Source organism: Haliotis rufescens, unplaced genomic scaffold, assembly GCF_023055435.1.
Source record: "Haliotis rufescens isolate VD_foot unplaced genomic scaffold, xgHalRufe1.0.p SCAF_54, whole genome shotgun sequence".
Classification (NCBI taxonomy): domain Eukaryota; kingdom Metazoa; phylum Mollusca; class Gastropoda; order Lepetellida; family Haliotidae; genus Haliotis; species Haliotis rufescens.
The window spans coordinates 2,378,764-2,399,814 of NW_025964268.1; the positions used below are offsets into that span (position 1 = coordinate 2,378,764).

At 39.5% G+C, this 21,051-nt stretch overlaps 1 protein-coding gene across 6 annotated transcripts; it reads right to left on the bottom strand.

Annotated features, from left to right (window-relative positions):
• Positions 1-2,189: 2,189 nt before the first annotated feature.
• On the bottom strand, positions 2,190-19,318 carry LOC124121932. 6 transcript variants are annotated; one of them, XM_048385153.1, is made up of 2 exons: positions 19,220-19,318; positions 2,190-5,270 (listed from the first exon to the last, which is right to left on the bottom strand). In XM_048385153.1, exon 2 carries the CDS (start codon positions 5,218-5,220, stop codon positions 4,087-4,089), a length of 1,134 nt encoding a protein of 377 aa, XP_048241110.1. In that variant the 5' UTR covers positions 5,221-5,270; positions 19,220-19,318; the 3' UTR covers positions 2,190-4,086. The 6 variants fall into 6 exon arrangements, with proteins under 6 accessions (XP_048241110.1, XP_046341024.1, XP_046341022.1 ...); XM_046485068.2 differs by lacking the exon at positions 19,220-19,318 and adding an exon at positions 19,115-19,211; XM_046485066.2 differs by lacking the exon at positions 19,220-19,318 and adding an exon at positions 15,339-15,550.
• Positions 19,319-21,051: the final 1,733 nt, after the last annotated feature.

The following is a 21,051-nucleotide window of genomic DNA, read 5'->3' on the forward strand; positions in this document are numbered from 1 at the left end:
ATTAAGCTGGCACGCCGTGATATAACTGGAATACTGTTAAAAGCGGCGTTAAACCAAACTCACTCACTCACTCACTCGAGGGGACACCACCTGTTTTACAACCAGTCTATCCGTGTGGGGAGTCAAGGGCGCGAGAACCTATCTGCATGCTCTCAGCCGCCGTTAGTTGTTCTGCGCACGGGATCCGCCTCCTGGGTTTCTGGTTAGAATAGGTCCCCGGAGCCCCGTGTATATCGTCAGAGTGGAATGAAATGTCTGTCTGTCTGTCATGCTATCAACCATGTGTTTTGCGACCCGGTCTCGATTGTTTATAGGTCGACCTAATATAAGTCGACTTTTGCGGACTGCGGCGTAAAACAACATTCACTCATTCACATGCCGGAACCGACTTAACTGAGAACGATAACTGTATCAAAATATATAGATTCATATTAATATTATAGGCGTGGCATTACATTCATTCCCACATGAAACAGCCTTGCTCCTAATTGTATGTCACAAAATGTCATTACATATTAACACCGAAAAACCATTTTTTTATTCACCTGTTATAGATGTGACATGCAGCGTTCACAAATTTACAATAATCTTGATTGATTTATCGACTATCGATCAGGCCGGGTCTCCGTTCAAAGAGCAACGGCCGCTAAACCCGCCTTATCAGGGTTTAAATTGTCGATATGAATTTACATGCTTCTACACACGCGAAAAACATGGCTTAGCCTGCCCCATGTTTCGAGTTACACCGCTATGGATCTAGGTCGCCCCCTTGTCCTGCAGATCTAATATTTATACAGCTGATGTTCGCTCACCTCAAGTCGATCTGCAGATGGCAGGTCGACTGAGGAGAACGTGGTTGACCTTGTTGGTATAACTCATGAATTAAACGTGAATGAACTATAATATATGAGTGGAAATTGTTATGGTGCTGATTATAATCACAATCATAATCTGGACAAACCCTCAAACAGCCTGCATGGCAATTTATGGACAGAAAAAGGTGGCTCTGTGGTTAAAGTGTTCGCTCGTCACGCCGCAAGACCCGGGTTCTAATCCCCACAAGTTCATGTGATATGGCTGGATGTAACACTGCGGTAGGTGCAATGGTCATACCCACTCACACAGTGTGACTTGATTCACAAAGAGCTATTAGCAGCGACCGAACATTTGACCCGCTAATATTCTGTATAATATATGCATCGGCATCAGCAAGGCATCAGTAGATCAAAATAGGGGGCTGATTGGTCCCTGGATACAGGGAGTTGGTGGTATTTGTTCTGGAATAGACTTGGAAATATACTGTCTTTCATCTGTCTGGTCGTGTTTTATCGTTCCCTGACGTCGTACATCGGTGCTATCCACCTCTGTTTAAAGAGGATGAGACTCGATCACGAGTCAAATGCATCAAATGATCTCTCCAATGGTTCTACAGCGCCCCCGTGATCACCTGCCAAATGCCGGGGTCCGAATCCCAGGTCGATCCCAAAAATTCTCCTTAAAATACCAGCCCCATATACGTTACTTATGATTTTCTCCAGTGGTGGTGGTGGAGGTGGTGGAGGTGGTGGTGGTGGAGGTGGTGGATGTGTATGGGTCGCCCAGTCGTCAAGGGCGCCGCAATTCACTGTACAGGGTTGCTTTCCTCTCACATCAAACTCACGATGGCAGAATTAGTATTGAGTGACTCAGGCTTGTGATCACCAACTAAAATAGTGTTCACAATATGTGATTCTGTGGATATGTATCATGGTGCCTCGGTGGTTCTTTGTTCATGCTATCAATCACTGGTTTGTTTGATTCGGTTACTCACAGACAGACGGCTGAAGTATACAAATGTAATATTGCTTACCGCAACGTAAAACAACAGTTACTCACTATCTGTGCATGCACGAGAGAGTGTGTGTGGGTGTTTTTACTTGTCGGGACACTCGGCCGCAGTTTTACATGGATACCTCACTCAGACGCAGTATACTGACTCAAAGCAGATCAGTCCGTGTTTTATTCCCTTATATCGAACGCCAGGCAGGATAACAACAAGTACCACTTTTTGACGTCTTTTGGTATGACGCGGCCGTGGATCGAACCCCCGACCTTCCGCTCTCCGCTCGGTCCGCTAGACCACGGAGGCGGTCTCACAACCAAAGCATCACTGTTAACCTTATAATGAACAAAAACAGAGTTTTACTATTGTTAATATTTTATTGACATTTAGGATGGAAACCAGCCAGTCCAACTGTACAAAACAAAACATACAAAAATACTTACTTTACATTCTCACTAGCTATAGGTCATTAACCTTTTGGACACATGTACTTCTGGTATGGCGACGACGTGATTTCAACTGGTTGTCAACACAGTAGTTGCGTAGTAATACATCTATTTGAGGATCCCGAATTTCATACCGGATACATGATGCCCTTGATGGCAGTTCCCTTACTTCTTTCCGTCAGTATATATATATTCATGAAATATTTCGTTTAATCTGAATTGATCACTTTGTTTCAAAAACATATATTGCCGTACTGAATTCGAAACGAAATTTGACAATATATGTTCGCAGTAACACTATTTTATCGTGCGACTTTTGGCGCGTTATTGATATTAACGCGCACCCGAGATGCTACGTAAACAATTCGTTTGTTGATTCACTGCACAAAGTGATAACATTCAAAAATAAAATAATTTGAAATTGAGATTAGACTATGAACAGGCAAATCACTGGTTTGGTATAAACACGACGGAGTTCTATCGACAAAGTCTAACACACGTTGTAGAAAGTTCAAGCCCTTTCAACGTTCAGTATCGTATATCTGTCATTTTGACAGTCGTCAAAGGCCCTACAATGCTTCCGTAGAAACTGTGAATAGTGGAAACGACATAGCACATTGATACTGAATACATAAACTTGAGACCCAGTGCGCCCAAACGAAATAAACAAAACCTCGTAGTTTCAACACGGTTGCCAGAGGGACAAACGTGTTCGTCGGAATCATGAAACGTAAAGGTATAAGTGCTTAAATTAGGCCAACTAGGACTGCGGCCATGTATGTTGCATAGGATGATGATGATGCTTTGATCAGCTTCTGTATCTAGTACATTGCTCGTTTTCATTGTGTTAACCTTCAAGCGCCCAACAGGCAGCTTGTGTTGCATACTCCACAGGGAGCTGAGAATAATTGTTGAGTGCGCACTGATCCAGTGACCGGGGTAATAATAGCGCTTTGAGCACGCCCCTGTGTGGTGTGGATATATGCGCAATGTAAACAGCCTGTTATTATTCATGAAATCACGAAAACTAAACTGCGGGCAAAAGAAAGCATACACCCATGTTTGATGACGACTAAAAATGAAACAAACAAGAAATGGTCATTTGATGGTGATGCATTTGATACCGGTATCACAGTTGTGTTTTGGACCTTACGTCTGACGTGTTTCGGCGGCTGTTTACCGCCCAGCAACGTTTTAATAACGTACATAATTTCTTGGTCAAATCCAATCTACAAGTGTATACTTTCTTTGCCCGGCGGTTTAGCATTTGCTCCATCTGTTTAATGAAGAATTACGTTGTTCATTTCCTTTTCCACGGTATTAATGTACTTTTCAGGGTATTAGTGAACTTTATGTAACACTTACATCGGTTTACAGGACACGTTCCCGTCTGGGGTCTCTTGGTGTACCTCATCTTGTAAATAAAAACCAATGTAAGCTAAAACTGTTCCTCGAATCAGATCCCACATTTGTCAATGATATTTAGTTGATCTACCTCGTGGTATTCGAGACAAAGGCAAGTTGTTTGCGAATGCTGAACACTACGTGAGCGCACCACTGCGTTCATTATCTGACACACGGTCCATGTCCCAGTCAGCAGAGCAGTGTTTAATGCCGAGGTTCCATACACCAGGCATGGCAAGCTCATGCATCACGCGTAGTGGGATTCGAACTCTTCTGTTCCGAACACAGACACCTTATCAACAATGTCAAAGTTAGTTCAGATGCCGATATGGATGTCATTAGTTGAACCACCTCTCTAAACCATTCGTCCCATGGAGGAATCTAGATGAGTTTATGTGCCCACCTCACTAAACCTCAAGGGTCTCGAAGCCCATGGGCACTCATTGTCAGAAGGACAGGACACCTTCCTTCTTTAGCCTGTGTGTCATTCACGTTCCTTAGCCATCTGACAATCTGACATGTTTTGTCATCATTACAGAAGTTTGTCCTATTCAAATGACTGCCATTGCTGACGTCAGATCTATCACTAGTTATTGAAGGGGCTTGGAAGATGATTCGTTGTCTTGAGCCACTCCCAGCGCTCTTGATGCTTCTGTTGGAGTGTCGGTCATCCGGGGTGCTGAGCTCCTGTCTGTATATGATAACATTCTGAGCAGATTTCCGGTGACATTTTTGAGAATACAACATGGGAGAGGTGTATGCCCGACACAGGCGTGGGTGTCCTCGGGGAACATTTCTGTCATATTCTATCACTTTGATATTTTCAGACCTGGCAGACGAGCCCCTAAAGTCTCGTTCATAAAACAACCGGGTTGGTTGCTTACTCTGTACGGGGAACCCACACGACGTGCCGCCGACACGGAGATCCGATGTTGTGGCAGATTTCACGAACGGATTTTGAACAGACGACCCTCTATGAATGCACATGGGAGCGTCATCCTCGACCTGACGATTGCCGTTAATTTCTCTGAGGGCTCGGGGTGGATCGACATTCGTTGATCTTTCATCAACGTCATCCCCGCTTGCACTTTCACCCGACGTCTTCGCTGCATACCGTCTGCCTATCTCGTGTAGTTTGACCAGCTTATCATCAAACTTGACCCGTTTGCCTGTTCGCTTTTTAGTATCCGCGCTGTCCCCCCTTTTCGTGAGAATCCCCCTAAGCTTCTTAGTTTCATCTGTTGAAGAAGAATCAGACTCGCTCTCTCGTGACCGACTGTTCTTCAAAATGCCCTTGACGAGACCGAGCGGTTTCGGATCGTCTGATCGCCTGCTGCTCAGACTCAAAGCTTTAGCGTGCTTGTATGAGAGAGGAGAGTTGATCTTCACCACCCCGTTGTAAGGCGACTTCCAGAAAGTGGTCATCCCTGACATCTTCAGCTCATGGCTTCCGAGGAGGACAGTGGAATTCTGGATGGGGCACATGAAAACCCCCTCCCCCTTCCTCAGGTCCAGGGAGGGCAGATGGGTGTGGTCAGTACAGTGCATGGCTGTATCTAATACTCCTCAGGACAACCGCAGCCTTTGTTAGCGTTAATCTGAAACACATAATTAAATCCTTGTTAATCCAAGTCAGTGCAAATGTTTCAATGTTACGCCTTACGTTAGATTTTGTGGGCATATTTATTATATGTGACAGTAATGGTCAGTCTGTATCTGCATTGAACACTAACTTATGCTATTTAAAGCTTTTAAATATCTAAATATTAGTGAGCGAGTGAGTTGCTCGAGTAGTCCAGGTTTTAGACGTTCACCACTTTGGTGAAACCCACGAGCACTTGTATGGTGGTGACACACCTAGAAACACAATCGGGGGGAACCGGGATTCGAATATCTGAAGATCAGTTATTGAAGAGCGAGTGGAGAGTTGGCTTAAATATGCACCAAAACGGATCAGTGTGGGTACATGAACAGTGGACCGGATGCCCTTAGCAAATGTGACGTTTTACACAAATTATGTATAATTAGCGAAAAAGGTATGTTGTATGTGTACAAATATTGATAATTGATATTTAGATGTAAACACAAAGATGCTACAGGGTCCATTGTTTGTCTGGACCGTCTCTGGGCTTTGCATCCCAGATTTGCATGTATGCAGTAAACCTAGGCCCAAGGCGTCTTTGCATCCTTTCAAACTACAACATCCATTAAACACTCCAAGCCGCTGGGACAGCCCTACTGAAAAGGGTATAAAATCATAGAAACCTGCACTTACTGAAAACTGGACAGTCAGGCAATCAGTCAGTCTGTGAATAAGTGAGTCACTGAGGTTTTACGCCAACTTTAGCAGTATTCCAGCAACATCACGACAGGTTAAATCGGACATTTGCTTCACATACTGCACCCATATGATCAATTAATCTGGGATTTTTGGTGTTAAGTGAGAACTCTTTGGTCGCCATTTTACGCCACAGTCCCAAAAAATACGTTAAATACTCTAACTCAATTATAATCAGAAACTGACCACAGTGCTACAGATACTGAGAATACTAATATCAGAGACGATACATGTATACAGTTACCTTATATCATATAAAACTATCCTCTTTCACATGTGTCATGGTGTTGTGGATTAACTATTTGACTAACGATTTACTGTTGTTCGATTCAGAGTAATCGCATGGCTATCAATTCAACAGACGAAACAAACATATGTACCAAAGCAAATGGGTTTATACATCAGAGACTAGTGATCAAGATCTAAGGCCTTCACACTGTTCGACAACGAGTGTACGTTTACGAAAATACTTACTTAATATAGAGTAAGCTAACAAGTGAATAAAACAAAATATGACGTAAACGATATCCTACCAAAAGATCCCAGCAACCGACACACAGAACAATCCTCTGGCCATTGTCCAATCCTAAAAGGCCTGTTTGCATATAGTATCTGTCTTAGACATATCACAGAAACAGACAACGAGACACGGGTAAATCAAGACGCATAACTTCTATGAACCTTAATCCCTTATGGCATCGAGGTATATTTAAATCTCCCACCCCACCGCTCGCACAGGTTCCCTTGAGCCATGACCACAGCAAGAGAGAGAGAGAGAAAGCCGAGTTGTTGATCAGCTCACGGCTAATCGAAACGGCAGAAGGAAATCCCGGCACGGTGAAGCATGCGATACCCGAGGTTGCGTGGCTAATACTGATCAGTCAAACAGGCCTATGTATGATCAGTCAAACGGGTCTTATGCACCGTTGTTGTGAGAACTGGTATGAGTGCATGGATGCTCATTCTGATAAGAACACAATTACTTCTATAAACGTCTTAACCTGCTGTGGATTCCAACCAGTGTATAATCTGTAAGATACATTTTCTTGAAGGTGTAAATCATCATGTGGCCTCTCCACTTTCTGTTGCTTCAATGTATCACTCGTCCTTTAAAGAAGTACCTTGAAATGTATGCTGTAACACATGATCCTATTTTCCCGGACGTTTAGGAACCAAGGACTTAGAATAATCAAGAGAGTCGAGTTAAAAATACAATATCCTCATATCATTGACCGAAAAATAAAGATGTTTATAAAAATATATAAATTATCGATGATTATCATTATTATGATGATCACTACCGCAATGATTTCAGTCAATTGTCAAATATGTGACACATGGTATGACAGTGGTATTTTCACTCAAGTCATTCAAATCAGATACCAATTTATCACATAAAGACAGGGTAATAAAATCATCAAATCCATCTCACCTTACAAAAGCTATTTGCATATAGGCAGTAAATGTAACTGTTATATGTTATTTATGCGCATATATATCCTGAGGATCTCTGCATATGTCCATATACATTATTAACATATAACTACCACCTAGGTACAATATGACATATATTCAACATACGTAATGTACCTTCATCTGAACGTTCGTGTCGTCAACTTTGTCAAACATTGCATTATCATATCTGCTATCAGTATCTATCGTTTATCATAACTACATGATAAATCACCTTTCTAAATTTAGTCCAATGACTATGTATCAAAGAGAGTTTGTTCAGTTAATGTGTTTGTACTGAATCTACCACTACCCTTGATCAATTAATAGATATGTCCGATATGTGTTATCGCTGAATTGAAAGTACACACATGTCGTGGTTAATAGAGTTGTGTTCTCACTATCTTCTCCATTGTATATATTGTTATCTTTGATCGTTACAGAAAAATTATAACAAACAAATCTGTTAATACTTCGGGTTTTTAAACGACCGGTATCCTAATCTTAAGATCTTAAAATAATTAAATGATCAACTTATGAACAAATTACGTTATCACGTAATCGAGAATTAAACAATATATCACAAGTCCTTGAGTAAGCAACGTATTAGCATTTCATAAAATTATCCCAAAATGAATGACGTGAACAATCAACATTAAACAATGTATTTGCAATCACACTGCCAGCACTGTATTTACATTGTGGCAAGACAAATGCAAATGTCATGAAAAAGATATGCCTGATAAGACAACCCTGCCTTACCTAGAATTTCACATCATGGAAACTGTGATCCTCCTGGAGAAATCTGACTCTTTTTTGTCACAGTTTCGTCATAAACCATCCCTGAAGTTGGCAACGATATGATCTATGCTACCTTCAACCACATTCACAGTTACAGTCTTGTAACACCACAGCCCGGGCACAACACGCCATTTTCAATCCACTGACAAATCAATTTCATGCTGATCCACAGGGCACGTGCGCTCTCCCGGTTTAGCTACACAGGTATGTCTCACTCTGACACCACAAGGAAGACATATAGTCGAGAGTCTAGCAACTACTGAAGAGGAAACGTCTTTTGTGTTTCGTAATCCATTTAACTCAACCGAACACTGAACTCTAGCATTTAATCTCTTTTACATGCATGAGTTGGTAAGCAAATAAATAACACCAACTCTCTCAAACATTTCATTATTGCCTTTCAACATAAGGCAAATAGATGTATCGCTGGTATAGCTCTGTGAGCTAATTCACTAGGCACACTGTAGAACTATGAATCCGACTTTGTGAAGGGCCTAATGCAGTAATGTTGTAGCCCTTTAGTAAAACATCGATGTATTGAGATATGAATATGTTTGTAATCTCCTGCACACAATAGCCTAGACTGTGATTGTATGGGACAAGTCATGTAAAGAGTTGGCAATATGACCATTCTCATTATAGTACCATTTCAGATATAGATCGCCGGCCTCGACTCTGACGTCATATCTTTACAGCAAACCGCCTTTAAGAATATTTACACTTTACACTACAGCACATTGACTTTATTGCCCATTTAATGACTGTTAACACGATGTATAATTCATAACACGTAGGTATATATCAAAAGTGCCCCTGCAAATATATGAACACAGTAAACAAATTGAAACATTCTATTGAGTTTTAAGCCGGCAATAAAGAAATACTCAAAGGTATACACATATAACTTATTCAACCGATACTGGAGTTATGACCACATTATAACTTAGAGTTCTTTATATTCCGCTGACACAAACAAGACAAGAAGAACTTTCCATTGCTTTGAAAGTAACGAAAAAGGTAACGGATATGTAACGTTGCCGTTGGTCGTCAGGCCCATGGAGAGACGTTGGGCTATTATTTACGTATAATCAGGGCACGATATTGAAATAGGCAAATCAGCTGGAACGGGTTGTCATGTTGTGTCACCTGTAGTTTTGAAAACTTACACGGTGCGTGTTACTGTGACAATGGAGGGTAAGTGTTCCACAGTTCTATAAGACAAGGTTAACATGTTAACTACTTGTCAACCTGACGCAACGCTCAAACTCGACTGAGATATTATATCACTTTCTGAAACATACACAATTTACATAGTAGATAAACTGAGGTGATATTTAATTGCATATTTTGATCAGGTTATTTGAAATGACCTGAAATTGAACTTTGTTGGCGCACATGCAATTCCTGTCATTTCAATCTCTGTATTCGGACATTCACGTTATGATAAACTCACTGTTCCGACAATAATCAACTTCGGTATATACAGAACAAAATAAGTTAGGGATCATGAATAAATTTGGGTTTTTTTTAAAGTGAAGACTGAACACACAATTTCATAAAAATATCCCCCAAAATATTCATGATCCCTAACATATTTGCTAAGTATATAAGAATTTTATTCATTATTGTATAGGCCCTTCTGAAACCGGTAAGTTTTAAAGAACCTGCTTGTTCTAGACTGAAGAACTCGTAGGTTCACATGAACCTAAATAAAAAAACTATTTGGTATTTTTCGACAATATTTTCTTAAGCATTAAACATTTAACATTAAACAATGATGAATGACGAATGAAGCATAATTGTCCAAATATCGTATTGTATCAACATCTTTCGTAAACCTCATATTTCACCATTGCCACAGTAGTGGCGTTTTTTGTGTACTTCATTGGATATATTTTTGTAATGTTAAATACTGACATATATGTTACAAATTTCCATGTATGTCATGTTATATTCATATTACAAAATTCAATTTTTATTTCCAGGTGTATAAACATGGCACTGTGTTTGGACAAGGATCTGTATGATCCAACATAACCAGCGAACACTACTAACCAAACAGCGATCCTCAGATCCTGGGGCTTCCTTGACAATGATTAATTCTTTTCCACAAAAGTCCCCCCTACAATGGTCAATCAATGATGAAGTGTCCAGTGACCAAAATGGCCATACCGGTATTCAAGGCACGCTGAAGCTCGACGTCAGGTATCAATGAATCGATACTCCAATATGTAGGTTACCTGACTTCTAATCCAGTTGAGGAGTCACCGTGTGATGTGCACCCCGACAAGGGATTAACTAACCCTTATCACCACCCAAGGATTATATCGCTCTTAGCACACACCCGGGGATAAGACCCATGAGTTGAGGGTGGTGACTTACTGGTTCTGTATACATCCTTAATATGACCTCATGATGACATCTACAATACTTCATGTACGCCTAGTTGAACTGTCTGTGTAAAATGTTTGTTTGACAGTCTTAGTGCAATTTTTTTTAAAGTAGACTAAGCATACACATATCTAGTTAATAGATTTATTTATGAACCAATACGTATTTACATGGTAGTGAAGCCTTTTATATAATTGGAATTATACAAATTCATATCCATATGAATTGTGCAATATGAAGAATGTGTACGAATGTGCTACGAATAAATGCCACATTCTTTCAAAGAGGCTCACTGCAATGTCAGTTGATATAGTGTCTGATGTGATACAATAGCATCTACAGTAAACTACCCTTATAACGAACACGCTTATAACGTATTGACATATGTAACAAACTGTTTTAGTACCGTCAATTTGCTGTAAGTATACTGTCAATATCATATTACTAACTACGGTTGTAACGAACTAAAATAAGTGGTCCCTTTGAGTTAGTTATTACCGCAGTTTACTGTGTTATATTTTACACAGCCTTTACATTGTACCGAATTCGAGTTTACGGATAATTGTTAACATTGTATGTTATGTCTTTCAGCGATGCTTGTGTCTGTACTTATAACGATCATGTACTAATGTACTGATTAATTCCTCTCCCAAACACTGTAAACAAGGAAATAAAATCTCCTCTTCATAAATCTATTTTCTATAAGTAAAGACAATTTGTTATCTGAAAAACATTCTGAGCGTACCTTTAGCACATAGTACGTAAAGTGCATCGACACGTTACTTCTTGTCAAATTCCTCAAAGTTCTAAAACGCTTGAATAGATTGATGTCCTGCACCATCGATCTATGCTGTCAATGCAGTATATTCAATATTTCAATCATACTAAAGTGTAAACATATAGGGTATGTTATACTGTAGCGACAATCACTCGACCTTTCAACGATATATGTCTAATCATCAATGCCTGTATGAAATGTAACACTGCATCAACACCTCATTGTTCATATGATATATACAAAATCAACGTGTTATCATGCCAAAGACGATATAACAATGTCTAAAGTATGTAACACTGACAGCGACCTCACCTTTCAATGAACTTTGTCCAACACCTAAATTCCGAATTGATATATACTACACCAACAAGTTATATTGCCAATGATATATACCCGATATAACACTGTCTAAAGTATTTAAGACCTACATTTCAATGATGCCTGAATCATCAATGCTCATATACAACTTCAACTAATTCTTCACATGATATATGCCCAATATAACAATGTATACAGTATGTAACACTGACAGCGCTACCTTTCAATGATGTATGTCCAATACATCAATTCTCTTATGACATAAAATGAATCAACTGTTATCTTGCCAATAATGTAAGCCCACATCTTCACTCATGCTACAATTCATATGTAAGTAACGCTGACAGCGACCCTACCTTCAAACGACATATGTCCAATACCTCAAGAGCGAGAGAGCCGTTTTTCTCCTGTCAGCCACCAGTTACTGGACCTGGCACTACACAGCGAGGTGGTGTGCTTCGACAAGGGACTACTCTTGGACCATAGGTATTTACATTCAGCTAGGAAGGAGGGGACTTGGTTGGCCCTTTCAGGTCTCGCACACACACCAAAAGCAAAATGAAGCTGGCTTCATCCCGATACACGATTTGTTTGTTTGTAGAGGCTTTGCTGTTGTCCCAAGTTGATTACGGTCTGCGGGCCACCAGCGTCCGACCTTGGGAAGACCATAACAGACTCGGGACTAGGAGGGGGTTAGCGTTAAGAAAATGGGGACTAAGGGCCTTTGGTTGTGACGGGGGCGAGGCGTCAATCAGCGGTATAAATAAGCAGTGACGTAAATTTTCGACTGAACACCCACACGATAATAAAAAATCACTTTGGATAGTGGGCTGTTTTTCTGAAGGTGGATTGAAAGGGTTTAGAGGCTGGGGTAAGAAAGACAGAGATGCGGTATCTGTTAAATATTTCATGACGTCATTCAATGGAGGGATTTACAGCACTGCCAGAAAATAAAAAAAGCTCTTATGTCTTGCTGCAGGCAGAGATTACGAGGAATGCGTTCGGAAACATTCAGAGAGTGTATCTTGCAGAATTTCTACGAAGCGCCAAAGCTGACAGTTGTACGGCGCCAACTCGCTTGTTGTATCGGACTCATGACTGATAGGCATGCTTAAGTAGGATACTTCTTGGATCAACTGTCCATTGGAACAGAATCATGGATGAAATGATAAATGGAACAGAATCATGGATATATATCTATATATGCCTTTGATGTATATATATGAATGAATAAGAAAGAAAGAATTAATTTATATAATACATATGATTTGTATGATAAATATAGAAATATATATCACATATATCGATAGTTGGATGATGGCTGGATAGATAAGGGAATGGACAGATGCATGTATGGATAGAAACGAAACAATAAACAATGTATTGTGAGAATGCGATGCACTATTACTTTTACTTTCTTCCTCCGACAACAACCCAACTGGTCACTTGTATAAATGCAAACACGTCGAAAAGACATCAAACAGGTAAACGTTAATTCAAACGAAGAAAGACTAAGAATAATTAACACAAAAACAATGGAATGTCGAAAACTGTTTGTTCTCTTGTTAGACGATTATCAGAAGAATGTTTAAAAGGTAAAGATTCCCACAGACACAAACAATGAGTGATGCAGAGCCGGTGTAACGATGAACACGGCGGACCAAATATTGATGGACAAACTCTGTGTCTTGGTATATAATTACGTTTGTTCGACAATGGAATGTACGGGAACCATTCTGCTTCATCTCAACCATGTGTACATTGTCTATGTTGTATATCGAGTGAAACATAGAACGAGGTAGGGTAAGGCCAGTTTAGCCCATCAGTAATAAACAATTTATAGTTGCAGATAACTTTGAAATATTGTTATGAAAATTATCAAACATGTTCAAATTGTCTATTTTTGTTTCTTACACTTGCAAGTTTTGGAGTCAGGACATTATTAAATACATAAATAAAAACATGGCTAAAATAACACGAGGCTGAATTTTCGAAATTCCAGAAATCTGTAAATAGGACCATGTCTGTGACAATTTGTGTTTTTTTTTACACATCTTGGCCTAACATAACCATTTCGCATACATAAATCTAGAACATTTCATGGAGCCAAACCCTTATGCAATGTGCCGAAATGAGTTTAAAGCGTATATATAGTGCCATAATTTATCTGTAGCTATAAAAACTGTTTTTTCGTGTCAACAAACATCAATGATATCAGACACGACGTTCGTGTAGTGGAGACAATGTAGACATTATAGGCAGATCTGAGGTTCTCATGCAAAATTCAAAGACATGTCTCGTCCATATTTCGGAGCCACGGTCTGCTTGTGTTGCCGCTGATCATCGGCTAGCTACATCTAGATACTACTACATCGAGATACTACCACACACAACAAAGACTCGTGTGATTAATCAGTTCATACACGGGTATTGACCACTGAACCCTTCTCGCAGAGGGGCGGTCGGGTAGCCTAGTGGTTAAAGCGTTCGCTCGTCACGCCGAAGACCCGGGTTCGATTCCCGACATTGGTAAATTGTGTGAAGCTTTTTTCTGGTGTCTCCCGCCGTGATATTGCTGGAATATTGCAAAAAGCGGCGTAAAACCATACTCACTTACTCTTCTCGCAGATATAGTCGCTTTCAAAATGCTCAATCCCCAAGAACTGGTTTTCACAGTATATATCACTTGTATACCTTTCATAACTTTTGTTAAGATATCCAGTTGGAAACTCGTGTCATATGTGATACAGTAGTTATACGAATAGTCGTATTTTATCACGTACTGATTCGAATGAGAGATAAACTCTTTGTTGCAATTCTATGTTGTTTTACGTGTCCATGGCTTGTAGACCTTTCAGACATTGCATAGTAATCAGGAATACGTTGGCGTTATATAGGGTTAGATAGCTCAGCATGGGAAAATATGAAATGGGATACCTGAAAAATGAATTATAAAATACATGTATTGTTTCTCATTAATTACCACTAAGAGGGGTCTGGACTCGAGAAAATTGCTGGTATGGTTTTAAATGTACGGAAGTTGGTGTGTTGTACGTCGCGGGGCGGTGTTATCAGTTTTCGGGTGTTGTGTGGCGTTGTGTTGTGTTGTGTGGTGTGGTGTGGTGTGGTGTGTGGTGTGGTGTGGTGTGGTGTGGTGTGGTGTGGTGGTGTGGTGGTGTGGTGTGTGGTGTGGTGTTGGGTTGGGTTGGTGTGGTTTCTTCATTCAGTACCGCATACGTTTATATCACATTACATTGAACAATATATTTTGTTCTTTTTGTAAATATTATTTTCCTGTTGTCTATTCTTCCTATTTGACAAAATTTGAATTCTGGGAGGTAGTTTCAAATGGGCGTTGAATTCCACAAACAGGCCTTATAAGATGACTGTACATGACACACTGTTGACATAAATATTTTCCCACAATGCACCACAGTGATCAAGGACAACGCCCACATCAGGACCTATCCTCTTGTGGGCATCCCAAACTATCTTCAATACTTAAAAGGAAGATGGCTTGGCCGTGCACCCTCAGAGATATATTTGCACAAAACTTCAGAAATGCTTTTGAAGGTAAATTTAACTCACCAGTAGAACGCAGGGCATTCTTCACTAAAATTCCCCTCACCCTTCGCGCAGCGAGAACCTCCGACGTAGCCGAGTTAGTTTACGTTGACAAACACAAACCAGCGTTCCTAAAACGGCTACAAGTTCAAAGCACGTATGCGTGCAATGAATGAAAAGAGGACCACCAAACACTCTCCGTTCCCTGCCCACAATAAACACGGTTTCTTAAGCCTCGTCAAATGTGTATGAATGATGCTGTCCTTGAGCTCTGTTACCATAAACCCAGTAAACGTCTTTATGACTATGATACGCCATACATGTATTCTGATAACCTCTGCCCCGGGCTAATGCATGTATAATGTTGCATTCCGTGTTTACACGGGCCATGGGAAAGACCCATGAAGCTCAGGTCAGTTCTCGTGGACAGGGAAACAAAGGGTGAAACAACTGTGACGACATTGCACGTGAGCGTTCTGATTATAACATCAACTTCGGCGGTTCTGTGACCTAAGAATAACGAGTACGATGAGCAGATATTGAGACTGAAGTGAAGGAATGAGGCACTTGGTTGTGCCAAGTGCTATTCGTGTTAGTAGTGATTATCGAAGCTATTCAAACGGTATCCAATTCATGCAGATTATCAGAAGGGTATTTAGATCGAAAAATGTCTCCAGGGACAGATTTGCCTCAAACGGATTAGTCAATAATCTTTGCATAATACACAGAAGGGCCAGTACATAATCAGGTATATGCCTTTCGTAATTGATCCAACAAAATAAATCTATTATCACTTTTATTGACACCAACATGACATCAGTATTGAGTTTATGTTATCGTATATAAGATTAATATTTAATGAAAATGGAAAAGCTGAGGTCATCGGAAGGTATAATCCATTAGCAGTCAGTAATCACATATTCAATACCGAAGAAAAATCAATGTGCATTTTTATGCTTGAACGAAAAACAGCCATCCATCAAACCGAGGTGCCTAAAATGAGTGAACATGCCTACCAGTCAGAGAGGTAGGTGGGCACACCTTATAATGACTGGCAAACAGGGTAGAAATTAAATACATACCACATCTATTTCAATGCTATCAGAATAATATATTTTTATTTTATTTTTTCATATACATGACAAAATTCCATACTGTGCAGGCTGCTTTGGTTCAGTGACCAAACAAAACAGCAGCCAGACCATGTAATGTATTTGGAAGCAAAACATACATAATCCAAACTGAACATACAAGGGTATTGCTGATCAATTAATCACAAAGTGGATTGGGACTGGTGGGATTAGGGGTGGATTGAGATTATAGGTTGGGTTTTCCTGTCAAAGTCAGGATATATTTTCGGTCACACCTTCATGATCAAAAGTACACAATTAATCTCTGTGGAATGAAGCGCCGAACAGTTAAAAAAGATTTTTTTACAAAATTATATTATTTTCATCGCTACCCTCAGCGAAAATTTGCTGTGGTAACGCCTGAGTGCAAATTATGTTTTCAGTTCCCTCTGGTACAATTTATTATTTTCAAATCATTTGTCGTCTTCTTAATGTTAGGTCTCATTACAGTGAAATTCCCTTTAAAACTGTAGAGAATGACCCTTTAAATATGCGGTGATCATGATAATGTATGCTGGGTCGATTAATGTTGTGGTTACGGAGTAATTAATACCATCAGTGAATAATGTTGGAATGTTTTCTGTTTTGTATTTCGGTAACCATTAATATCGAATATTCTTCATTAACAACCATTAATAATTCCTGAGTTTAGGAAATATTATATCTAACGAGCTATCAATCACGCCTGTCAACTTCTTGCTTTATAGGGTATAGTGACCTCATTGCAGAGCAGTACAATGCAGTTGTATATTGTATTTCAGTTATTCAACAGCATCAGCTGTTGGTTTCCATGAATCTGTTGTGGGGTGTGGGGCGGTCGGGTAGCCTAGTGGTTAAAGCGTTCGCTCGCACGCCGAAGAACTGGATTCGATTCCTGACATGGGTACAATGTGTGAAGCCCATTTCTGGTGTCCCCGCCGTGATATTGCTGGAATATTGCTAAAAGCGGCGTAAAACCATACTCACACACTGTTGTGGGGTGCTGTGCACCCTTGTTCATAAAACAATATACCATATGTGAAATGTTTGCATTATTTCGTGGACAAAATAATTGATTAATTGTATATTTAGGATTTCTGTATAAAGTCTAGGTTTATTCTGTATCGGATACATATTGTATGAGGAGGTCTTGGTCTATTGTTTACAGGGTTTTTATATACTGTAAGATGAAGTCTAGATCCATAGGGCGTCTATTCCGTATGAGGTCTAGATATATAGGTCTAGAGCTATTATATATGAGATATATTTGGTATGAAAACCCTTCTGTGAGGGTCTATACTGGACGTGGTTTAGAGTTACTCCACTTGGGGTATATTCCCAATATGGATATATACACACAGGTTGGGCACGGATTGGTCTTGGTGGGCTTAATGTGTGATGAAGCTGAGGGCGATAACGGTTACTCATACTATCAACCACAGGTTTATCTTTCACGGTGTCACAAAACAACATGCACTCTCTCATTCATTGTTCCATTAGGAGAGAGGGTGAATGCAGAAAGAAAAGGTTCATTTATATAAACAATAAGACATTACACAAAGACAATAGACAAATCATTTCAAACAAGATACAGTGCCACAAGAAACTCTACGAGGGCACCTATTGGCTGAGATGATCTGTTTTTATCCAAGTCATAAACACTCAATCCGACAGAAGTAAAATCTTTCAACAAAAACGTATCATCCAAGTTTTGACGAAATAAAACACTTTTTAGTCGCCCCTGTGTCTGACACCATTACGCTCTTAACACACGCCAATGGTACATCACAACACTCCATTACTTTCAAATATTCTTGATATGACATGATTATATTCTTATTGCATATACATTTGTAAAATGATACATACGAAACAGAAAACGAGTACATTGACGTTGAAACTATTTTTTCTAAAAGATATACTTGAAAAATCCCCATGTTTCGTGTTGTGGGGCTTGCGGAGCTACGCCACTCGAGGCAACGCGTTGATCTAGGAATGTAGTGGTCGTTGTTGAACAAATAAACCGGGTTTATAACGATCGATGACACAATGGGTCTAAATCCTAGTCTTGTTTATGGCAATTAAAGTTAAAGTCAAAAGAAATTACAACTCATATATCTGGCTGACACACTTGTAAATATCTGGTATGGCAATAATCTTACATGTTTAACAGAAGTTTTGTTTCTTTAACCATTACGCTGTTAATTAAAATACTTGAAGGAATGGGCTTAAGCGGCACAGGACTGACATGATGATATGAGGTGTGGTATTGGGGAAGATTTGTTACGAAAATGCGAGCAAGAAAAGAAAGCTATTAGTTTCTCATTTTTTTCTAGTAAATAATCTCCAAATAAGGAAAACTAAACTTTATGACAACCATTACATTTTACAGCAGAAATGAAAAATATAGTGACAATTAGTAAATTTAATAATGCATAACGGCCATATCAAGAAAATCTGTTGAAAACGTTTTGCCGTGTCTTTCTGTGGTTTGAATGTTATAATGTTATTACATTTCTGGTAAAGTCGGGTTTAAAAATCAAATTCCAATGTTAACTAAACTGTGGTCGGTGTTAAAGAGAGACATGTCAATGAGTTACAAAACCCAGTGCAAAGTAAATTTGTTATGCAACATTGAAATATCCATGAGCACAATAATGAGTATATGTTAAGTCAGACAATACCACCTACCTGTTTAAACGTTCTGTTAAAGGTTCGGGAAATAGAATAATTGTGTACTCCAGTGGAGCAAGTTCACCAGCTTGATCGCAATGAATAGTATATGCTAGCTTTTACCGTGAATGTATGAACTGGCCGGTCAACCTGTCCTTATATAGGATGGACTGTGTACCCATCAACGTTGACCAGTTACTCGATGTCGCGGACGTTACAGAACTCGGCTACACTGTCGCTATGTGGAGCTTTAGAATGTATGGAAGCGCGGCCGAGTCACATCCTGTCAATTGGCGCATCCGCTTACTGTTGGAGTTTCGAGTTTGTCACGCAACTGTATCGCGGGGGGTAGAGTACAGAGCGTGACATGTCACTATATGTTGATCAGGTGTGCCTTTAACTGTTTCTTCGCAACCTCGCTTCCTTTCTGCAACAATTTGTGCAAGTTGTCACTGAAACGGATTCGCTTTTTGACACGCTGTGCTGCAAGCTTCCAGCTTATACCACAACCTTGCCTCGGCACAGTGACACATGGTGGCGATATACTGTCGTGCTTCAGCACACCACGAACTATGCCTTAATGAACTTTTCACAAGATGATTCTCAGTGTTTCATGCACCGAAGAATGTGCATATATAGATATTTCCTTTACTTAATAAGTGCGAAGGGCAAATGGCACTATTGCGAGTTTATGTCATATTTACACAAACTTATCGTTCACATGTGCATTCACCTTGGCACATTAACAGTTTTGATGGTTTTTTTTACTGTTTGTGAGTAAAAGTTAATAACATCTGTATATACATATATCTATACTACCATTCTAGACTACAGAAGTTTTGGAAAGCCAAGAAATCGCGAAGCATAACGTTCCCTGCATTTGCTATAAATGCGGTTCTATTTCACTTTGTGTCCTCGTCACGACTGTTTGTTGTAAGGAGTGTTGTACTGTGTAAGTGTTCATGATTGTAACATCCGACACTCTTTATAATTATATATATCCACCTTTATTGTTGTTGTATCCGACTTGTTATATCCAGTTTCATATTGTTATATCCCACTTTGTTATTGTTAGATGGGACCTATTATTTTATATCCAACTTTTTTATTGTTTTTTCGACATATTATTGTTATATTCAGTTATTGCTGTAGCGTTTATTTATATTGTTATATCCGACTTTGTTATTGATGTCGATATCCTCATTATAACCGACATGTTATTTCCGTCATTGCAAATCAAAATGATATGAAATTTGATATCCTCGTATTTTATTCATATTGTAACTATACACGAGTATGGCCTTCAAAATACATTTCTTGAGGTCAGATCATTAATAAAGAATATTTACGCCTTAGCAGAATCGCATCTCAAAGAAATACGACTTGAATAAATAAGAAAATAAAAAAATGAACAAAATCAACTTTTTCTAGTAAGGGTATATCAACTCTCCATTGCACATTTTTCTTAAAGGATCAATATAAGATACCTACGGGATAAATAGCAAAGAGCGTGGTTTATTTCACGACAAAACATTTTTCAAATATGCGCTAGCAACGTGATGACGTCGTGTATTGGACGACGTTACTTTTTAGAGGGAAGTGTTTAGAAAGGTTTTTTTCCATCGATATAGCTAGGCTACGCAGATAAACGCAGTGACCGAATGATCGCATCCCTAAGTGGAAAAGATATGACAATCGGTATTAGGAGAAAAGGTACAGGTAATCTACGTGAGGATTGTGAATATATGCGGGAAATACCAATCTTAACACCCAACTGTTCGTAAAATGGATTTGTCCGACATTGCCGAGGTCGGAATCTATCCAGGGAGTCATCATTATAAACATTTGGGTAAATATGTTTAAGTTTGTACATTTTAAACATCCTTAAAGAGGCAGAACATAATGGTGATATCTCATATAAGAAATAAACGACTCGCGGTCGTTTATCTTACAAT

What these genes read in the sequence shown, in the direction of transcription:
- LOC124121932 (XM_048385153.1), bottom strand. Translation starts at nt 5,220, where the DNA reads ATGCACTGTACTGACCACACCCATCTGCCCTCCCTGGACCTGAGGAAG.